Below are 20531 nucleotides of genomic sequence, written 5' to 3'. Positions count from 1 at the left end.
AAAATGGCCAAAAAGAAAAAAATATCTTTAGGATAAAATAAAAGTAAAATAAAATATTGATAAAAATGGGCTGCCCAGTCGGAAAGTTGAAACTGTTGTATTACAGCAATAGTGTTCTGGGTTTAAATTCCAGAAAATGGCCTTTCTGGATGGACTTTGCATGTTCTTCCCTTCGGCTTCTCCCCGGAGTCCAAGAAGAGTCCTAACTCCTTACATGTTATGCAAATGAGCTACTCTAAATTGCCTTAAGTGTGTGTGCATGCATGTTTCCTTTACCTCTGTGTTGGCCTGTGATTGTCCGAGGACCTGAAATATAAGAGAGAATTACTAAAATACAACTTAAAGGTAAGCTTGAAGAGTTTGATTTGCAGGAACGCTATTTTATCTATTCATATATTTCAATTATTTATGTAATATCTAATGTAAAAAAGAAGAGCTTTGTACGGATAATGCCTCACATTATCACAGCAGACCCTTGAAACTTGGTGCGTCTTAACAAACTTGCCTATCGCAATATGGCGGCGACGTTGACGTCCGATCGCGACGCCCGTGCAGCGTCTATTCTCCAGTCCCCTATGTCTGTTTACGTCCCATCTGAGGAGTCGTTGGTGCTGCTTCTTCTGCTGGTGGAACTGTGACCTGCTGCAGTTTGGTTACTGTATAAAGATCGTGTCCGACATAATATGAGGTTATTCTGAAACTGTAGACGTTTACGTCCCCGCAGAGGCCGAACATGGTGTGAACTGGCTGGGGCCATGACAGATTAGCTTATTCTGAGTTTGGCTAACTGACAGCATTCAAAAGATTAGGGACTTTGGTGCTGCTAACGTTAGCTACCAAAGCAACTTAGCTTAGGTGCTTTGAATCTGCCTTACTGCCTCCACAGGTATTATGCAAATTCTTGCCAAGTTCTTCTGTGTGTGCCGCTTTTTGTGTTGTCCTTCTGGGCCCTCCAGCCCGCTTCATATAGCTGTTTTCTTGAGTTGTTGTCTGGCGTTGGCGTTAGCCGTCAGCTGTCGTTGACTGCTGCTGACTGTTAGCTCATGTGTAGCTATAGTTATTGCCTCCCAGTGGTGGAAAAAGTGTGCAGATCTTTTAACGGTAAGTTGTATCTCAAACACACATGAAAAATGAAGAAAAAAAAAAAAATCTTTAGCATTTTAAAATGGAGAATTTATGAGTAGACAATGAGTCAGTCCTTAATATATATTTTAGATAAATTTGTTTCTATATTTTCTTACAAATGCAAAGATATTTTTTGATGCCAAAAAGTCTTATTTCCTATAGAATAAGTATGATTATCACAGCTGACCATGCTAAGGTGTAATTTATTTTCCTAAACTGGAATTAGACTATTATAATATCTTTTCCATTTATGTTCTCAAAGTAAATAGTCATGCAAGTAGTCTCATAAGAGAAGAGTCCTTGCTAGAATATTCAATAAATTACGATATTATGGAAAAGTTCATTAATTTCAGTAACTTAATTGACTATATAGATTAATTACACACTGACTGATGTTTCAAGCCTTTATTTTTGTTAATTAGGGCGATTTTCTCCTTACAGGTAATAAAAACACTACTATTAAGATTAGAATATTACATCAGACCAGTAAAAAAATATTTAAATACAGAAATGTGAGCTTAATCAAAAGTCTTTTTAATACCTGCTTAAAGGTTATTTTTAAAAGGTACTTTTAATCTGACAAATGATTGATTAAATATGACATTGTAGTCTGACCAGCAGTCCAGAGTTTACACTATATATATTATCATACTTTTCGTTAGTTTTCCCCCTTTTGACAGAAAGTAAGTCAACATCCAAAATACAGTTTCGATGTAAATGACATAAACAGACCTTTCCAGATATATTGATGGATTACTATAAAGTTTATTCCGGTTAATAATTAGAAACAAATGCTTTTATGTAAGAAATACATTTATTGTTTTAGACCATCAAACAAATGTTGACAGCAGACAAAGATAACCAGAGTTAATGAATAAAATCATCATTTGAAAACTGCGATTATATTAAGGGAATTTACTATCCGGAACAAGCTGTCCGTATGTGGAAAAATTTATTTTCCGCTAAACTTTGTAACCGGTTTTGCCACCTTTGGCGGTAACATCTCTCATTAAGTGTTTGTGATTTCCACCAATTAATTTTTTATGGTCTGGAATATATTTAGTCCAGCTATTCTTTACAAAATTATGTTAATTCAGCCACAATGGGGGGTGTTTGAAAATGGACAGCTTGTTTAAGGTCACGCCACAGCATCTTAATGTGATTTTTTTAAGTTCAGAGTTTGAATAGGTCGCTTATGTGCTTCAGAGCGTTATTGTCCCGCTGCGTAATCGTAAGGTCTAAAACTGATGGGGGACATTCTCTTTGAGGCTTTTTCTGCTAGAGAACAGAATTCATGGTTTCATCAATTATAGCAAGTCGTCCAATTCCTGAAGAAGCAAAGCAGCCCCAGATGACCACACTATCACCAGCAAGTTTGACTGTTAATGAGATTTTCTTTTTCTTAAATACTCCTCAAGAAAGTTCCACTTTTGTGTTGTTAGTTCACAGAATTTTTCCCAAAAGTCTCAGGGATCATCACTTTTGAAACTTTCCAGAATTTTAAAATGTTACTTCTGTTCTTGTGTTTCTTTAGATCTGGCATAATGTGGTTGTTTTTTGAGATATTTTAGCCTGTTTCATGTTGATAGACAGGCTCTATTTTATGACTCTACCGGTCAGGCAGCAGTCAGGGCTTGGTATGTCTGGAGAAATAAACCAGCAAATTTGGTTAATCACACTTGGTTTGAAGTGCCTTGAGACAACATGTGTTGTGAATTGGCGCTATATAAATCAAACTGAATTGAATTTAAAAGTTTAGGATTTAACTTGGAGACCAATTTTGTTTTCACAGAGAGCAAGTTAAGCTTGATAAGCTTTTCCCCCAATAAATAAAATAGTAAAAAAAGATGTTATATTTAAACAAGTTATTTTTTTCTAATAAATTTTTTTTTGTAATCTAAAACATTTAAGACAAAAAAATACTTTTTAAATCACTCTGGATTGTAAAAACTCACCTCGCTTGTATAATGTTTTCAAGACTGTTTAAAATCAGAAACCAACTGTAAGACATCTTCAGTAACATTTTAAAAATCTAAATGGCAGAAAAACAATATTGGATATTTACAGTACCTCCATCTGCTGGACAGAATTATTTTTATTTTTGCAGATCTTTTAGTGCAAGAAGGATTTAGTACGGTGTGGGTTGTTCTACAGAGATTAAGATCCAACAGGGGACACCAGCAGCATTTAAAGCAGTAAAATTCATTAAGAGTTTAGCATTTATTCATGCTGTAGTTATTGGGCTGAGATATTGGTAAGAGTACTAATCTGTACATTTCCTGGCCTCTTAGGCCTCTTTGTCAATGTCAGGGTTAGTTAAGATGGATCTCTAAAGGAAAGCCTGGATATATTTGACCTGCTTTGGAGTGTGGTGCCCAGTTTTATAAGTATGCTAACTGGAGTCAGTTGGCTGGAGTTTTTATTTCTGCTATTCTGCACAGAAACCAGCGAAAAACTTTTGTAGACACAGGAAATGCTCTGGTTAAAAGTTAGAGACAAAAATATAACCTAAAATATAAAACTTTACTACAATAACCAATTAGCTGGTGATTGATTTTCCAGTTTAAAAACCCATCAATCACAGTGAAGAAAATAGTAATTTTACTACATTGCATCTCTTTATAGCTTTTCGCAGGCACATTAAACTAACCACAGAGGTGTTATCTTGTTCTCTGAGGCTTTTTTGTTTGTCTTTTTCCAGATTCCTGTGGTAGTTTGAGATCCTTGACGGATTCCAGAGGCAGCATGGCTCCCAAAGACATCATGACAAATTCCCATGCCAAATCCATCCTCAATGCAATGAACTCACTGCGCAAGAGCAACACGCTCTGTGACATCACTCTGAGGGTGGACAGCACGGATTTCCCAGCTCACCGGATTGTCTTGGCTGCCTGCAGCGACTATTTCTGTGCCATGTTCACCAGCGAGGTAAAAATGTTCATCTCTATTACATACAAACATGATGACATTCACTTGTTTAATGAACGCTCACAAACTGTTCAAATTAGGTGAAGAAAAATTATAAATTCTAGGTATAAATGAAATGGGGTGTGAGAGAGCATCCTAATGCACAATATGCATCGTAAAGATTTCTGTATTCCTTTGCATGTAAAGAATAGTTAATCAGCCTATTTTTGTATTGCATATTTTAATGCAACCACAGCCACTGCAATTAAGTGAAATGCTTGTTATGCAAAACACAAAAACCTTAATAAAATCTGTATGAAAAGGGACGCTAGTTCATGAAATGATCACTGTTGCATAAAACAAACGTAGGCCTGGGATCGTATTAGCAGTAGTAACCTAGGAGATGTGGGTATGTATTTTAGTGTGAGCTGATATATGTAGGGATGTCCAGCTATAATCACATCAGAGGACAAATTATAATACCAGATTATAATACACCTCTTAGAGCGAGGCTGTAAACGACATAAGAAAGTTTTAGCCATCTCGGAGTAGACCGGCTGCTCCTCCACATCGAGAAGAACCAGTTGAGGTGGCTCGGGCATCTATATCGGATGCCTCCTGGACCCCTTCCTCGGGGACGTGTTCCAGGCACGTCCCACCGGGAGGAGGCCCAGGGGACAGCCCAGGACACGCTGGAGGGACTATGTCTCTTGGCTGGCCTGGGAACGCCTTGGGCTCCCCCCGGAGGAGCTGGAGGAGGTGTCTGGGGAGAGGGACGTCTGGGTGTCTCTGCTGAGTCTGCTGCCCCCGCGACCCGGTCCCGGATAAAGTGGAAGACGACGAGTACGAGTACGAGTACGACGACAATTCAAAGCGCTTTACATGATGAAAATACAAAATAAAGTACAAAGCAATGGCATAATAAAGGAAAAGTAAAGTTGGACTACAGACTGAAATTAATGATGTTTCAGTTAATAGCTTAATTAGAACAATCAAAGGCAACTCTAATGAGTTTTTAAGCTTGATTTAAAAGAACTCAGCGTTTCAGCGTTTTTGCATCATGCAGGAAGCTAGTAAGCAATTGTAAGAAGGGTTTTGTTGCTATATGGTTCAATGATCATTGAGAAGAGTGTAAATAATTTCTGACATGGCATTTTATAATAAAATGTAAATAAAAACCACAAAATATTTTTAGTCTTTTGAAAAAATGCCTTATTTCCTTTCAGAAACAAATGAGAATAATTTTAAATCTGTCTGCCAGGGGTATGAATCTTTTTTTTTTTTTTTGCAGAAAAACAGACCCACCGCATGATGCTGCCACCACCATGCTTTGAGGTTGGGACAGTATTCTTAGGGTTCAGGGCCTCACATAGACTCCTCTAAACATACGTCTGGTCAGTGAGGCCAAATTTCTAAATCTTTGTCTAGTCTGACCCTAAAATCTGTCTCCAGAAGGTATTTGTCTTGTTCATGTATGTCGCTGCATATTTCAGTCAGACTTGAGGATCTCTGCTCTGGAGCAGGATCTGCTTTCCTGGTCAGCAGCCTCTCAGTCTGTGGAGATTTAATACTGCTATAATGATGACAGTGTCATTTCCAGTCTGTGACTGGCTTATGCCTTGGTGGTTCCTGACATTAAGCTTTTGGAAAGCCCTGAAATCAACTAAACTGAAAATTTGAGGATTACTCTCAAAAGACAGCAAAAGACGGGAAACCAACAAATTTAAATTCAACCAGTTGTGCCAAAGAGAGTGGTCAGATATCTATTCAGAATTATGGCAAAGGCTTGTTGATGGCTATAAAAGGCATGTTGTTAAGGCGCAACTTGCCATGGGTATCTTTGACCAAATACTAGTGGGGATGTATGTATATATTTGGGTTTGTATGTATGTGATGGATTAGAGAAAAGCCCAAATAAATTCAAACCCGTGCGTCGAATTCTTGTATTTCAACTACTGGAGTTGTTCGTTGTGTGATCTTCTGGTGACACTTGAAGCTAACCTCCTAATATGATGTGTCATTGTAAATTTGCAGCTGGCAGAAAAGGGGAAATCTTTTGTCGACATTCAGGGACTCACTGCATCAACTATGGAGATCTTGTTGGACTTTGTGTACACAGAGACGGTGCTCGTCACAGTGGAAAATGTGCAAGAATTGCTCCCCGCAGCATGTCTGCTGCAGCTTAAAGGTGTCTTTTTCATATGTTCACTTTAATTTAAGAGTTTTTATTTGACTACCCTGAGTTCCTATTTACCACAGAGATTAAAATGTGTTAAGAGCCTTGCAAGTCTTTTAAAGATGTTGTCAGTCAGATCACAGACTCTTTTTCAGTTATAATTAGATTGTATGACTTCTGTGGTAATAAAAACATGTTTTGGTTTTCCTCAGGGGTGAAAAGGGCTTGCTGCGATTTTCTAGAGAGTCAGCTCGATCCGTCCAACTGCCTGGGCATTCGGGACTTCGCCGAAACTCACAACTGCCTTGACCTGATGCAGGCCGCTGAGCTCTTTTCCCAGAAGCATTTCTCCGAGGTAGTCCAGCATGAAGAGTTCATGCTCCTGAGCCAGACAGAAGTTGAAAAGCTCATAAAGTGTGATGAAATCCAGGTAGGACGGCTTGATCATTGGAGCTTTGACCTTGAATGCTTCTAAATCTGTTTTGCAGGATGTAAAAAAAAAAAGTTAAAAACTACCTTTTAATAGCAAGGTTTGTGTTCTGCTGGACATTTGCATGTTAACAACTGCACTGCTGATGCTGGTAAATTTGAAAAGTGTGAATTTAGCCTGATTTGTTCAGCTTTATTATCTGTCAAGAACCTGAGCATGAAAACAGAATAGCGAGTATCAACTTGCTGTAATCTCACTCAGTGTACCCTCCTCCCATCTTTGGTTTTGTGGATTGGCCTGACAATGAAATTGCAGAGAAGTTAACCTGATTTAAGTTTGCCTTTGTGCTCAGGAAATTCCTGTTTCCCAACCACATGCCTTGTTTTGTGAAAACACAGTTATTATCACAGGATGATTTATACATCATCAGTTGTGTCAAATTGTTGTTCCTGGGATTTTTGCTGTTTTTAAGAAAAAGCTAGACTGCACACGTGAAACACAGTCATGGATAATTTGCCCTCAGTTAAAGCAGCCTCTGTCATCTTTGAGGATTTTAGGGTTTGTTTCACCTTTGGCTGATTGCACTGTTTCATGTGCACATTGTGTTTTGGCTTTTGCAAAAAAATGACTGAAATTTGTTTCCTAGCTGTCTCCATCTGACAAGAATATTACAATCTGTGTTAAATGCAACCAAAAACTGAAAGTGTAACGGATATAAAATCTGCCTCGTATAAACATTTCAATACTAAAATCAAAAAATAGAGTACATTTTAAATTATTTCCAGTGCAGCTCTGTGGTACTGGGAAAAATATGAATTCAGTGTGCAAAAGAGGTTATTAATTTTGCAACGGAAATAAATGAGAGTGCCTTTTAACCTGTGCATTCATAACACGGCCAGTTGTCTTGCCATGTTGAGGCTGGAAAAAAACATGATTGAAATTCATTTAAAACGTTTTTCAAACAAAAAAAAGAGAGACAAAAATGTTTTACAGTAATTTTCAGAATTTGACTGCTTATTGTCACTCGTTTGACAGTTTTCATCTTCTGTCAGGCCATAACTGATTAGAATCAGCATACATTTTTACTGTAAACAGCTGATCATTAGCTGTTCTGTAACTTGATATAACAAGATTAATAACTGAGTTTAAATGTTGTTAATGAATGAATTTCCCACAGAAACGTATTGTATGTGATACTTTTAAGTCAAGTCAGAGATGCTTTTTTTACTAAACGAAGCTCTCGATTTACCGGTCAGTCTACGTTCCTACCCTCACCTATGGCCATGAACTTTGGGTCATGACCGAAAGAACGAGATCACGGATACAAGCGGCTGAAATGAGCTTCCTCCGTAAGGTGGCCGGGCACTCCCTTAGAGACAGGGTGAGGAGCTCGGCCATCCGGGAGGGGCTCGGAGTGGGAGCCACTGCTCCTCCACATCGAGAGGAACCAGTTGAGGTGGCTTGGGCATCTATACCGGATGCTCCTGGACGCCTTCCTCGGGAGGTGTTCCAGGCACGTCCCACTGGGAGGAGGCCCAGGACACGCTGGAGGGACTATGTCTCTCGGCTGGCCTGGGAACGCCTTGGACTCCCCCTGGAGGAGCTGGAGGAGGTGTCTGGGGAGAGGGACGTCTGGGTGTCTCTGCTGAGTCTGTTGCCCCTGCGACCCGGTCCCGGATAAGCGGAAGATGACGAGTATGAGTGGATAAAACAAAGGATTTGATTGTAGATTTTAAGAGAAACAGGAACAGATCAAACAATATTTCCATCATGGGACAAGAAGTGGAGGTGGTGGAGGAGTATAAATACCTTGGTGTTCACCTGGACAACAGCGTGGAGTTTAGATGCAACTTTGAAGTTGTCTACAAGACTTTCAGCATTTGCAGCAAGATGCTGCATATCTTCTATAAGTCTTTTGAGGAAAGTGTGATCTCTTCTGCCATCATCTGCTGAGGTAGCAGCATCAGAGCCAGGGACTTAAAAAAGCTCAACAAGCTGATGAAGAAGGCTGGCTCTGTTCTGGGGACTCCTCTGGAACCTCTGAAGATTATTGTACAAAGAAGGATTCTTCATAAATTGAAGAACATTATGGAGAACAATGAGCATCCTCTTCATGAGACTGTCCTACAACAACAGAGTGTCTTCAGTCAGAGGCTTCTTCAAGTCTGCTGTAAGACAGACCTCTAGAGGAGCTCCTTCCTGCCCACAGCCATCAGCATCTACACCAGCTCTTTAAAGAAACCTGTATGTGAACTACAACAACATTTAATTTTCCTTTGGTATTAATAAAGTCATATTGAATTGAATTGAATTGAATTGACCCGTGTACCCCGCCTCACGCCTATAGACTGCTGGAGATAGGCACCAGCTTCTGCTGCTCAGCGAGTTAACAAGGTACTCCACTAACTTTTAAAGAACAAATAGCTGACTGTAGCGCTGACCTGAAGGTAAAATCTAAACAGTTTGTGTCCAGGGTGTGTGGGGTCTGCAGAGATGTTAGCTGCCCTTTTCCTGACTCTAGACCTGTATAAGTCCTGGATGGAGGGAACCTCAGCCCTGATGATCCTCTCTGCAGATCCAATTGTTCATTCATTATAAATTGCTCTCGCTTTAAAACATTATTTTTATTTTTGAATTCTATATATGTTCTGTGATTAGGTTTGATACCCCTGGTTTAGATCAGAGCAAATATTAGCTAAAGTCCAGAACTATGGCCGGTCCTGAAAACTGTTGTTCACAGATGCTCTCCATCCCATCTGACTGAGCTTGAGCTCTTTTGCAAAAAAGAATAAGCAAAACATTTAAAATCTTGATTTGCAAAGCTGGTAGAGACATACCACAGAAGATCCAGAACTATAAGTGCCGTAGAACATATTGAATCAAGGGGATTGAGAGCTAATGCACAAAACCCTTGTCAGATTTATATCTTTAAAAAATTTAGAAAACCATTTTTTCTTTTTTCCTTTTCACAATTATGCACTGTAGTGTTGGTCTTTCACATAAAAGCCTAATAAATCTGTTTAAGTTTTAAGTTGTCATGTGACAAGATGTTTCAGAGGTACACATACTTTTACAAGTCACTAACTGGTGTTTACTGGTTGTATTTTCCTCCTTTGTTTCAACACTTTGTTGAGAGACAGAAACTCTAAATGAACCTATAGTTAAAACCAACCTGGTGTCTTTGCATTGATAAATTATACATTTCATTTTTGTCAAAATTATTCAACATTCCAGCTTAACTAAATATTGTCCACATCTCTTAAAGATATTAATTTTGTTTAATGCCTCTTTGCTGTGATTACTATTTAGTTTTAAACTGCAGGTGGTGTTTGTGTCCAGGTGGATTCAGAGGAGCCTGTGTTTGAGGCCGTGTTGAACTGGGTCAAACACAACAGGAAAGATCGAGAGCCCTACCTCCCAGACATGCTGGAGTTTGTCCGCATGCCCCTCCTCACCCCCCGCTACATTACAGATGTCATTGATGCTGAGGTGAGCCAGGTGACCCGCAACCAGGTTGTTGTATAATCAGGTGCCCAACGTCAGATGAAAGATCTTCTGCTGAAGCTTTTCTCACACCATAATTAAACAGGTTTTCACATGTTTTAGCCTCTCATTCGATGTAGCCTGCCTTGTCGAGACCTCGTTGATGAGGCCAAAAAATTCCACTTAAGACCGGAGCTGAGGAGTGAGATGCAGGGACCTCGCACACAAGCCAGATTAGGTAGGGGCCCTGCTTTTAACTGCAATTTATTTAAGTACATGTCTCTGATATTCAAGTGTTTTAATCACACTTTTTATTCTCAGGTGCCAAAGAAGTCCTGCTTGTTATAGGTGGGTTCGGCAGCCAGCAGTCGCCAATAGATGTAGTAGAGAAATATGATCCCAAAACCCAGGAATGGAGCTTTCTGCCTGTGAGTATTGAAATTTAAAATGAGTAGCTCGAAGTTTTAACTTCCCAAGTGGTTTAGCTGATGCTGACTTGCATCTCCAAACCAGAATATCGCCCGTAAAAGGCGTTACGTCGCCACTGTGTCTCTGCACGATCGGGTTTACGTGATTGGAGGCTACGACGGCCGGTCGAGGCTCAGCTCAGTAGAATGCCTGGACTATACGGCAGACGAAGACGGGGTTTGGTACACTGTCGCCACCATGAATGTACGACGCGGCCTCGCTGGAGCCACGACCCTGGGAGGTAAATATTTTCAGATAGTTTATTCACGTTTTGTGTCCGGAGATTCTGTTTCAGGAATAAAATTTATGAATTCAGTTACTCAACAGTGATATTATTTGCCTTTTGACAGATATGATCTATGTTGCCGGTGGCTTCGATGGCAGCCGACGGCACACCAGCATGGAGCGATACGACCCCAACATTGACCAGTGGAGCATGCTGGGAGATATGCAGACTGCTAGAGAGGGCGCTGGTCTGGTGGTGGCCAGTGGGCTGATATACTGTCTAGGTATGTTGTTCACATGTTTCCTTTTGTCAACACAGTTGCCTATGTTAGGGTTGCATTGGTATTTTTATGACCTGCTTCTGTGAAATAATATCTCAGAATTTGAAACATATTTAGAGGGAGAATAGTTTGTTTTATTTTGTTTTAAAAGTAAAACATGAGGTACAACTGACAGGGACACCACTAAAAAACAGTGTGTTTATTGAGTAATGTGATGTGTGCTACTTGAGCGTCCGGTCAGTCAGTCCTGTTCTGCACTGAAAATGTCTGGAGACACTTTGGACTTTTCTTCGGTTCCAATTCAGTGCAGTTTATTTAAATAGAGCTAATTAACATGTCGTCTCAAGGCACTTTACAAAGAAAAGTCAACTTAAACCAACCATACAGACAGGATTTAAGTCAATAACATACATTCCAAATTTATGTTAATTATCAAACAATGCGGTCAGGTTCAGTTTATTTTTAAATTGGTTAAAAAGTTTTCTGTCTAAGGAAAGCCGGCAGATTTCATCAAGTCATTGACTTGCATCATTCACTCCTCCCGGGTGAGCGTGTAGTGACAGTTGAACGGTAGCTTGGATTGTGTCGTTAACTTTGTAGTAGGGCTGCAACTAGCAATTATTTTGCTAATTGATTAATCTGTTGAGTATTTTTTCGATCAATCAATTAATTAAGCTATGCCACTTGAGGAGTTCTGGATAGAGCACATTTACAGACAAAGAAGGTTTTTCATCTGAAACGCAAAATATATTTGTTTTGGTACAATTGTAAAATCAGTGTGAGCAGGGAGGTGCCACAACCCACTGGGGGTTTGATAAGACAGAGCATACAAAATGACACAGAAGCACTGATCCTGTAGTACTTTCTATGTTAAAGAAAAAGTAGAGTTAATGGCAGTATTAGCCACTTTTTTGGCTTCATCTAGGAGAGAAAGACAGATAAGATCTGAGCCGGCTTTAACGTCTAGGACGAAACGTCTAGGATAAAAGTGCAAATACAGTAAGCCGCAGCAAACACTTTCCCAGTTGCTTTGTCTATGAGAGAGACACGGTTAAACACACAAATACAGGTCCATGTGTATTATCAGTAGAAATAGAACATGAAGGTAATAAGGTTAAGTTACGTTTTAACATTTTTACTTTAGTCATTTTTACTGATAAGGGACTAATAAATCCCCAGGATTTGGATGGTTAATACCGTAAATAATACTCTCTAAGCTCTAATTTCATGTTTGAAAACACTAGAAAATTCCACTACTTCTTAATATAGTGATGTAGAAAAGCCTACATTACTAAGGAAAGCCTATATGATTTGGGGTGAGTAGTATTTGTGTGGTGCTAGTTTAGACTGTACAGAGAGATAGAATACCCTGCAAAAGTATCATTGCTGCTTTTTTACATTTTGTCACAATGCAGCCACAAACATTAACATGTTTCAGTGGGATTTTATGTGAAAGACTTAAACAAAGTAGTACATAGTTGTGAAGGGGAGGGAAAATAGTCCATGGTTTTCTATTTCTTTCCAAATAAAAATCAGAAAAATGTGGCATATTCACTCCACTTTACTTTGATGCCCTAAATAAAACATAGTGCCTTGAGAAGTCACCTAATCAGTAAATGGAGCCAACGTCTGTGTAATCTAATCCTAGTATAAACCAGCTGTTCTGTGACGGCCTCAGGGGTTTAGAGATGTTTTAGGCAAGGCAAGGCAAGTTTATTTGTATAGCTCATTTCTGCAACAAGACAATTCAAAGTGTTTTACTTGATGAAAAAAAGTGCATTGCAGTGGCATGTTTCAGTTAAAAGTTTAAATAGAACAATCCAAGGCAACTTCAAAAAAATGGGTTTTTAATCTTGATTTAAAAGAAATCAGAATTCAGCATTTTTACATCTGGAAGTTTGTTCCAGATTAGTGGAAGAGCTGAAAGCTGCTTCTCCATATTTGATTCTGCGGATTCAGAGTAGACGTGAGCCAGAAGACCTCAGTGGTTCGAGAAGATGATATGACAACAAATCTGTAATTTATTTTGGTGCTAAGCCCTTCAGTGACATCTAGTGAAGTCCATTCTCTGAGATACAGGGAGCCGCTGTAAGGACTTTAAAACTTGGGTGATGTGCTCTACTCTCTTAGTTTTAGTGAGGACGCAGGCAGCAACTTTCTGGATCAGCTGCAGCTGTCTGATTGACGTTTTAGGCAGACCTGTGAAGACACTGTTGCTGTAATCAGTTCTACTAAAAATAAATGCATGGATGAGTTTTTCCCAATCGTGCTGGGATATTAGTTGTTTAATCCTGGAAATGTTCTACAGGTGATTGAAGGCTGACTTAGTGACGGTGAAGGTTCAGGTCTAAGTCCACCACTACACCCAGATTTCGGACCTGATCAGTGGTTCTAGCTGTAGTAATTGAAGCTGTGTGCTGACTCTTGATCGCTCCTCCTTTGGTCCAAAAATAATTATTTCAGTTTTGTTTTTATTCATCTGAAGATGATTATGGCACAGCCACGCATTGATTTGTTTTATGCATTTACACAATGCTTGAATGGGTTCATAGTCACCTGGGGGAATTGTAATGTAGAGCTGTGTGTTGTCAGCATAGTTAAGGAAACTTAACTTGTTCCTTATGATCTAAGCTAGAGGGAGCATGTAGATATAGAAGAGGTCCCAAGAGGACTTTTTTTAACCTGTTGACCGTAGCGAAGAAGGCACCAGCATTATTAATGTCTTTGCTGATCATCTCAGAAATTAAGCCTTTCATTGCATTTTTTAGTTGTAAATTATTTATGTGACGTCTCTCTTTGTAGATGTCCTGGTGAACCTGGAATGTTTGACAAAATCCAAACTGAGACACTTTTGATACTTTTTTTTCACTTCTTACCAGTGGAGTATCTCTCCACTGATATTTCTTTTTACCAGTGATAACTTTCACCTTAATGGGAGCAATGGGAATCAATGAAATCTGAAACTTTAGAATGGAAGTTATCTACCAGCTCATTTACTGAGTTGCAGGACAAACGGGAGTAAACCTGGTCAAAGGTTTCAGTTCCACTGTTCTTAAAAAAGCTTTTTCTTATTAAATCTCTTTGGCTAATTGAGTCAGTGGAAATGATACTTTTAAAGATAACCGAGAAGTGGTCAGATAGGGCAACATCAGTTACAGAGACCTTGGAAATGTTCAAATTCTTACTCATGATTAAGTCCCCTTTTGTGTGTTGGCTGTTTAACATGTTGAGTCAAACTTTTTAAACACTTTAAAGTGTGTCACATAGTTCTTCTGGCCCTCTGTCTTTGGGGTTGTCAACATGGATGTTGAAGTCTCCCTAAATGATTAAACAGAGAAACGTTGCTTTGAAATTCTGAGGCCTGTAAACATTCATAAACATAGTTCAAGCAGGGCCCTTTACCTGGAGAGCCAGATGTTCAAAAGAGTCAAATTTGCCGAAGAACACGTTTTTACACTTTAGTGACTCAAGAAACAATGTGGCCACCCCTCCTCCTCTCCTATGCTCCCTGCTCTCACTTAGAAATTTGTAATCGGTAGGTATTGACTATATCGGTGTAAGCGTCTCACTATTTTCATCTAACCATGTTTCTGTTAAAACCGTAACAATGTTTGAGAGAACATTAGTGAACAGACAGCATAGTGAGAACCAAGGAATAAATCACAGGTCAGAGGTCAGAAATGACACTAAGGAAAAGTTTAAACAGGACTAGGTTATAGAACACTATCTCAAGCTGTACTATGACATGGCAGTCCTCCTAAATTTAATCAAAGAACCAGCCCACAGGCTCATGATAACTCTGGAGGAGCTGCAGAGACCCCCAGCTCATGTGGGAGAATCTGTTAATCGGATAACTATTAAAAACACAATCAACAAATCTGGCCTTTATGGAAGGGTGGCAACAATGAAGCTACTCTTGAAAGAAAGCCAAAGGAAACTCTGTGTACAGTTTTCCATAATCCATACGGACACAGCAAAATGTGCATTGAGGTGCTCTCATAAGATGAAATAAAAATTAAGATTATAAAAACACCATCAAAGTTAGATTTATCCTGTACTCTTCAGGTATTGACAGTGATTTCACACCGACTCGTTAAAAACGCTTTGTTTCTGGAGTGCCAGTGTGAACCCATCCCAGACCCAGTAACAGACCAGAGAATTGTACCCTGGCACGGTTACACCTGCCGGTCTCGGCACAGTTTGTCTGGACCCTGGAGTGGTTCACTTACACTGTTGATGCATGCTGTTCCCAGCGTACCATACAGTGTGATATAGGAGCAACGCATTTGAGTAGCAGAAGAAGAAGAAAGACAATGTAGAAGCACGAATCTGAAGAGGAAAGAGTGTGAAAAATGTCTGGTGGGGCGACATGGCTTAGTGAAGAGGTCCAGATTCACAACCACATTTGGACATCAAAGTCGCAGCAGAAACCTCGATGAGATGGATTTTCTTCTTGGTGCTTTTTTTCTTCTCAATCATCGCAACTTGGAGCAATACCACCCCTGACATGATCCGTTGCAACTGAATGACATTGTTTGGTCTGGTCTAAAAATCTCCGTGTGAAAACAAACCGGGCCAACTGAAGGTGTGAATTTTCTTACTTCTACCGATCCCTGGACGGGATCAGCAGCGTGAATGTGCCCTTAAACTTAATCAAGCCACATCTATTGTAATGTATGATAAAAATTCATTAATGTCCTTAATTAATTACATCAATTAAGGACAATACAGATTTAAAAAAACATCTGAAGTTGGGGCGTGGAGGTGGTGCAGGGGTAAAGGCAGCTGCCCATGTACGCCTTTGTCGCAGGTCCGAGTCCCGACCCATTGACATTTACTGCATGTCCTCCCCCCTCTCTCCACCCTATTTTCTGTCAGAATCAGAATCAGCTTTATTGCCAAGTTCATGCAAACAAACAAGGAATTTGCCTCCGGTACACTTTGCTCTTTTGTTCTGTTTTTGCATTACAGAATATACAAATTTACAATTTACAATGTACAATATACACATATCTAATAAAAGGTGCATTTGCAACATCTGTATGCTGTTGTTTTGTACTATATTGAATGTTCATCAGAGAAACAGCCTGGGGGAAGAAACTGTCTTTGTGGCGGCTGGTTTTAGTAAACAGTGCTCTGTAGCGGCGGCCTGAAGGTAAAGCTCTGAACAGTTTATGTGCAGGGTGTGTGGGGTCTGCAGAGATTTTAACAGCTCTTTTCTTGACCCTAGACCTGTATAAGTCCTGGATGGAGGGAAGGTCAGCTCTGATTATTCTCTCTGCAGTCCTGATTATTCGTTGCAGTCTGGACCTGTCCTGTTTTGTGGATGAGCCAAACCACACTGAGATGGATGAAGACAGGACAGATTGAATGATGGTAGTGTAGAAGATGACCAACAGCTCCTGTGGAAGGTTGAAGTTCTTGAGTTGCCTCAGGAAGTACAGTCTCTGCTGGGCCTTCTTTCGAACAGTGTCTATGTGTGAAGACCATCTCAGGTCCTCAGAGATGGTGGTTCCTAAGAACCTGAAGTGGTCCACGGCCGATACAGTGTTGTTGAGGATGGTGAGGGGGGTATATGGGGGTGGTGTTCTCCGAAAGTCCACCACCATTTCCACAGTCTTGAGTGGGTTCAGTTCAAGGTAGTTCTGACCGCACCAGTGTACCAGCCGATCCACCTGCTGTCTGTATGCAGACTCATCACCGTCCTGGATCAGTCCAATGACAGTGGTGTCGTCTGCAAACTTAAGGAGTTTCACGGACGAGTCCGATGAGGTGCAGTCATTTGTATACAGGGAGAAGAGGAGTGGGGATAGAACACAACCCTGGGGGGCACCAGTACTTATTGATCTGGATCGGGAGAAGATGCTCCCCAGTCTCACCTGCTGCTGTCGGTCCGTCAGGAAGCTGTTGATCCACTGACAGGTGGAGGCTGGGACGTTGAGTTGTGTGAGCTTCTGGTGGAGGATGTCTGGTATGATGGTGTTGAAGTCTACAAACAGGATCCTGGTGTACGTCCCTGGACGGTCGAGGTGTTGCAGGATGAAGTGTAGACCTAAGTTAACAGCATCATCTGCCGACCTGTTTGCTCGGTAAGCAAATTGCAGGGGGTCCAGCAGGGGGCCTGTGATGTCTTTCAGGTGCTTCAACACCAGCCGCTCAAAGGATTTCATGACCACAGACGTCGACTCACTTAAAAAAAAATTAGGGCCATTAGTACCTTAAAAAATGTCCACATATGAAGTTATAATAAATACAACCAGTTAAAGACCACAGTAATCTAAACATATTTTCTCCTTCAACCTACAGGTGGATATGATGGCCTAAATATCTTGAGCTCAGTAGAAAGATATGACCCACACACCGGTCACTGGACCAGTGTGACACCCATGGCCACGAAGCGATCAGGTGAGTAAGAAAACAGATGGATTAAAACATCAATTTTGTACCTTGTCTGACACATCATGTCTTCAGGCGCTGGTGTGGCGCTACTCAACGACCACATTTATGTTGTGGGGGGGTTTGATGGCGTTTCACATCTCGACTCAGTGGAGGTTTACAACATCAGAACAGACTACTGGACCACTGTGGCCAGTATGACGACTCCACGGTGTTATGTAGGAGCAACTGTTCTCAGAGGACGACTCTACGCCATCGCCGGGTAAGATTAAGTGTCCTTACTTCTGTGTATATTGTGTCTCTTATGACGCATAAGTCTTGAGAGATGAAAAGGAGGGATTAGTTTTCCATCTTAGTTTGACCTCATCAGTAATAAATGTTTTTTGTATTTTAGTAAACGAAATGTGTGTTTTTTTTGTAGAGGTTATCGAGATTACATTGTAACAGCATTTTATCTCTGTATATTATTCTGTGCTCAGACTGACCTCGGTCCTGCTTGGAAACAAAAGACTCCAACATTAATTTCACTGACAGCTGCGAGGGCGCCAACACTAAAAGCTTCAGCTAACGTCTGCACATTAGTCAGGCATTAGTTGAAACACAGAGTAGAGTCACGTTGGGTGGTATATGTTGTATGTTTTGCACCACATGAGCCTTCACACCTCCTGAAGCTTGAACAAAGTCTTTACCTTTCGTTTGTCAACAGTGCTTGAAGGAACACGGCTCCTCCAGTGCAGAACCTCACAATGGTTTAACAAGTGGACTGTGGGCTTTTCATCACTATTTAATCTTCCTGTGTTTTATTAGAGCTCCATACCGGAAGGCTGCAGAGCTGAGACTTTCAGAGCAGGTTGCTTTATTGAACAGTTTTAAACGCTTTGATTTATTTTGAGGTCATTCCCCTCTGTTTTTCTGATTTTTAGGAATATTAAAAGATAAAATTTAACTTTGAACTTAAAAAAAAACACATAAAATCCCAGATAACCTCAGATTAGCAGGACAAATTATTTACCCCCTTACTAGTTTGACTGTCACATCAATAACTCAGATTATTAAACAAATTTTAATATCAGACAAAGATGACCTGAGTTACTACAAAAAGCAGTTTTCAAATGATGAAACCCCCGGTTAAATACTCAGTTAAATGGGATTAACCACATTTCTTTGGGTTCACTCGCTACACTCAGACCTATTACTGCCTGACATGTAAAACAGAAGAAAAAACTTGGAGACAACATGAAGTAGGGCAAAAGTTCTCAAAAAGGCACATAAAAAGACCCTGATCTAAAGAAATTCAAGAACAGGTCAGAAACAAAGTATGAGTACATAATGCAGAATCCAGATCACAAACTATGATTGTAATTTGAAATCGTGTCACCCCTGAGGATCAAACTCATTTCCTCTGTTTTTCCTTAGTTACGATGGAAACTCCCTCCTCAGCAGCATCGAATGTTACGACCCGGTTATTGACTCCTGGGAGGTCGTCACCTCCATGGCAACCCAGCGGTGCGATGCAGGAGTCTGCGTTCTGCGAGAAAAGTAACCCTTGGTCCAGAACAACAAGGACGAACACAGGAGACAGGCAGCTAGACTAAAATGTCACTACAAACAGAACCACTAAGAACGGATGCTGATTTACCAGAATAAGCAAGTAGGTTCTCTGAACTGGAGGTTTAGTCCCTCAGCAGTCGGACTGCGCTACAGAGATTGACCCTTGCTGTGGTAGACTTCACGTCACTTCCAAGGAGCCCATCACCACCTGCATGACTCTACGGTGGTGTCTGTTGTCACATGTGAGATTATTTTTTCAGAACATTTTCCGAGTGCAATATATTTTTATCCATCAAAAGAAAACGGTGGAGCAGATTAAGACTCTACCTGCTGCTATATGCCTTATAACTTTCACCTGCCTCCCATTTTACTGATAATACATCGTCTTATTATGGAGCGAACTGATTCAGCATATGCACGCTCATCAGTGCGCAATAATGTAAACGGGACTTTTATATGGAAATCACTTTAACACAGAAGGTTTATTTCTTTCAGTTGAGTTATATTTTGAGATGAACATTGTTTTAGAAAACTGAACTGTGCTACTGCATTTGTATTTTCCTCCAATTCAGCAACATTGAGAAATCAAGGTATTACATTTCAGATGCATGTAATTTGTTCTGTTTACACCCTACCCCCATCAGAAACCAGATTTAGACAGACTTGTAGGATACAATGCCTGAATGTCACTGTTGTCTGAAAAAATAAAAGATCTAAAAGACTTGAGACACAGTGTTGCTTGGTTACTTCACACAATGAGACAGTGGCAACCCAGATGAGAAATGTCAGCATTTTCACCTTTCAAAGCAGTTTGAGTGAGTTTCACCAAGTTAATCCATCATTGTTATAACCGTGTAATACAGTTTTAGCAGTTCAGAACAATAAAACCAAAGTTTATGTACCAATTCCCTTCAAATTTCATTTTTTAAATGATAATTTTATGTGATTTTGTTTCAAGAAATGTTCTCAAGCAGTTTAATTTAGTAAAAACCACATCAAATTCTTCATGAATTATTACTGAACATTAGGTAGAACAGCAACAGCAAATGTCCAACAAGTTGTTCTAGTTTTAGCTGCCTCATACATTAACCTTACACATTGATGTATTATCTGTCTTTTTCTGCACCTTTGTCCTGTTAAGCACAACCATGCAGTCACTGACTGGCAGCAAAGTATTTCAAGGACATGAACATGAAAAGGTTTAGGTCCTAACACTGAGCCTTGTGGTACTCTATATTTAATGCTTTTGAGCTCTGATAAGTCTTCATTAAACTGTAGAAATAATTTTCTGTTCATCAAATAAGTGTCCAACAACTTGTGAACAACTACTCTTTTCCCCCCGAGCCTGTAATATTGTGTAAGAAAAAGCATGATGTATAGAAATATGACAAAAGTACTGCTAGAGTAAATTAACACTAAGTCTATCGTGAAGTTTTACCTCATATTTCCTTTGGACAGACTTCTTAGATGAACCAAAACTCTAAAGTAT

General features: G+C 40.0%; 1 protein-coding gene across 4 annotated transcripts; it reads left to right on the top strand.

The window, feature by feature from the left end:
* The first annotated feature begins 236 nt into the window (after positions 1 to 236).
* On the top strand, positions 237 to 19768 carry LOC124858270 (kelch-like protein 12). 4 transcript variants are annotated; one of them, XM_047350395.1, is made up of 12 exons: positions 237 to 345; positions 3827 to 4053; positions 6067 to 6220; positions 6421 to 6638; positions 9978 to 10127; positions 10245 to 10359; positions 10443 to 10549; positions 10635 to 10830; positions 10940 to 11098; positions 17402 to 17500; positions 17567 to 17753; positions 18908 to 19768. In XM_047350395.1, the coding sequence occupies exons 2-12, from the start codon at positions 3871 to 3873 to the stop codon at positions 19032 to 19034; spliced, it is 1695 nt and encodes a 564-aa protein (XP_047206351.1). In that variant the 5' UTR covers positions 237 to 345; positions 3827 to 3870; the 3' UTR covers positions 19035 to 19768. The 4 variants fall into 4 exon arrangements, with proteins under 4 accessions (XP_047206351.1, XP_047206225.1, XP_047206286.1 ...); XM_047350269.1 differs by lacking the exon at positions 237 to 345 and adding an exon at positions 545 to 1101; XM_047350330.1 differs by lacking the exon at positions 237 to 345 and adding an exon at positions 546 to 886.
* Positions 19769 to 20531: the final 763 nt, after the last annotated feature.

This window comes from Girardinichthys multiradiatus, chromosome 1 (genome assembly GCF_021462225.1).
Source record: "Girardinichthys multiradiatus isolate DD_20200921_A chromosome 1, DD_fGirMul_XY1, whole genome shotgun sequence".
Taxonomy (NCBI): domain Eukaryota; kingdom Metazoa; phylum Chordata; class Actinopteri; order Cyprinodontiformes; family Goodeidae; genus Girardinichthys; species Girardinichthys multiradiatus.
This window is presented reverse-complemented; position numbering and strand designations above follow the sequence as displayed.

Coding starts and splice junctions, on each gene's coding strand:
- LOC124858270 (XM_047350269.1), top strand. CDS start 1,044: ATGTGTAGCTATAGTTATTGCCTCCCAGTGGTGGAAAAAGTGTGCAGA. Junction 6,221..6,420: donor ATGTCTGCTGCAGCTTAAAG/GTGTCTTTTTCA, acceptor GGTTTTCCTCAG/GGGTGAAAAGGGCTTGCTGC. Junction 10,128..10,244: donor CAGATGTCATTGATGCTGAG/GTGAGCCAGGTG, acceptor CACATGTTTTAG/CCTCTCATTCGATGTAGCCT.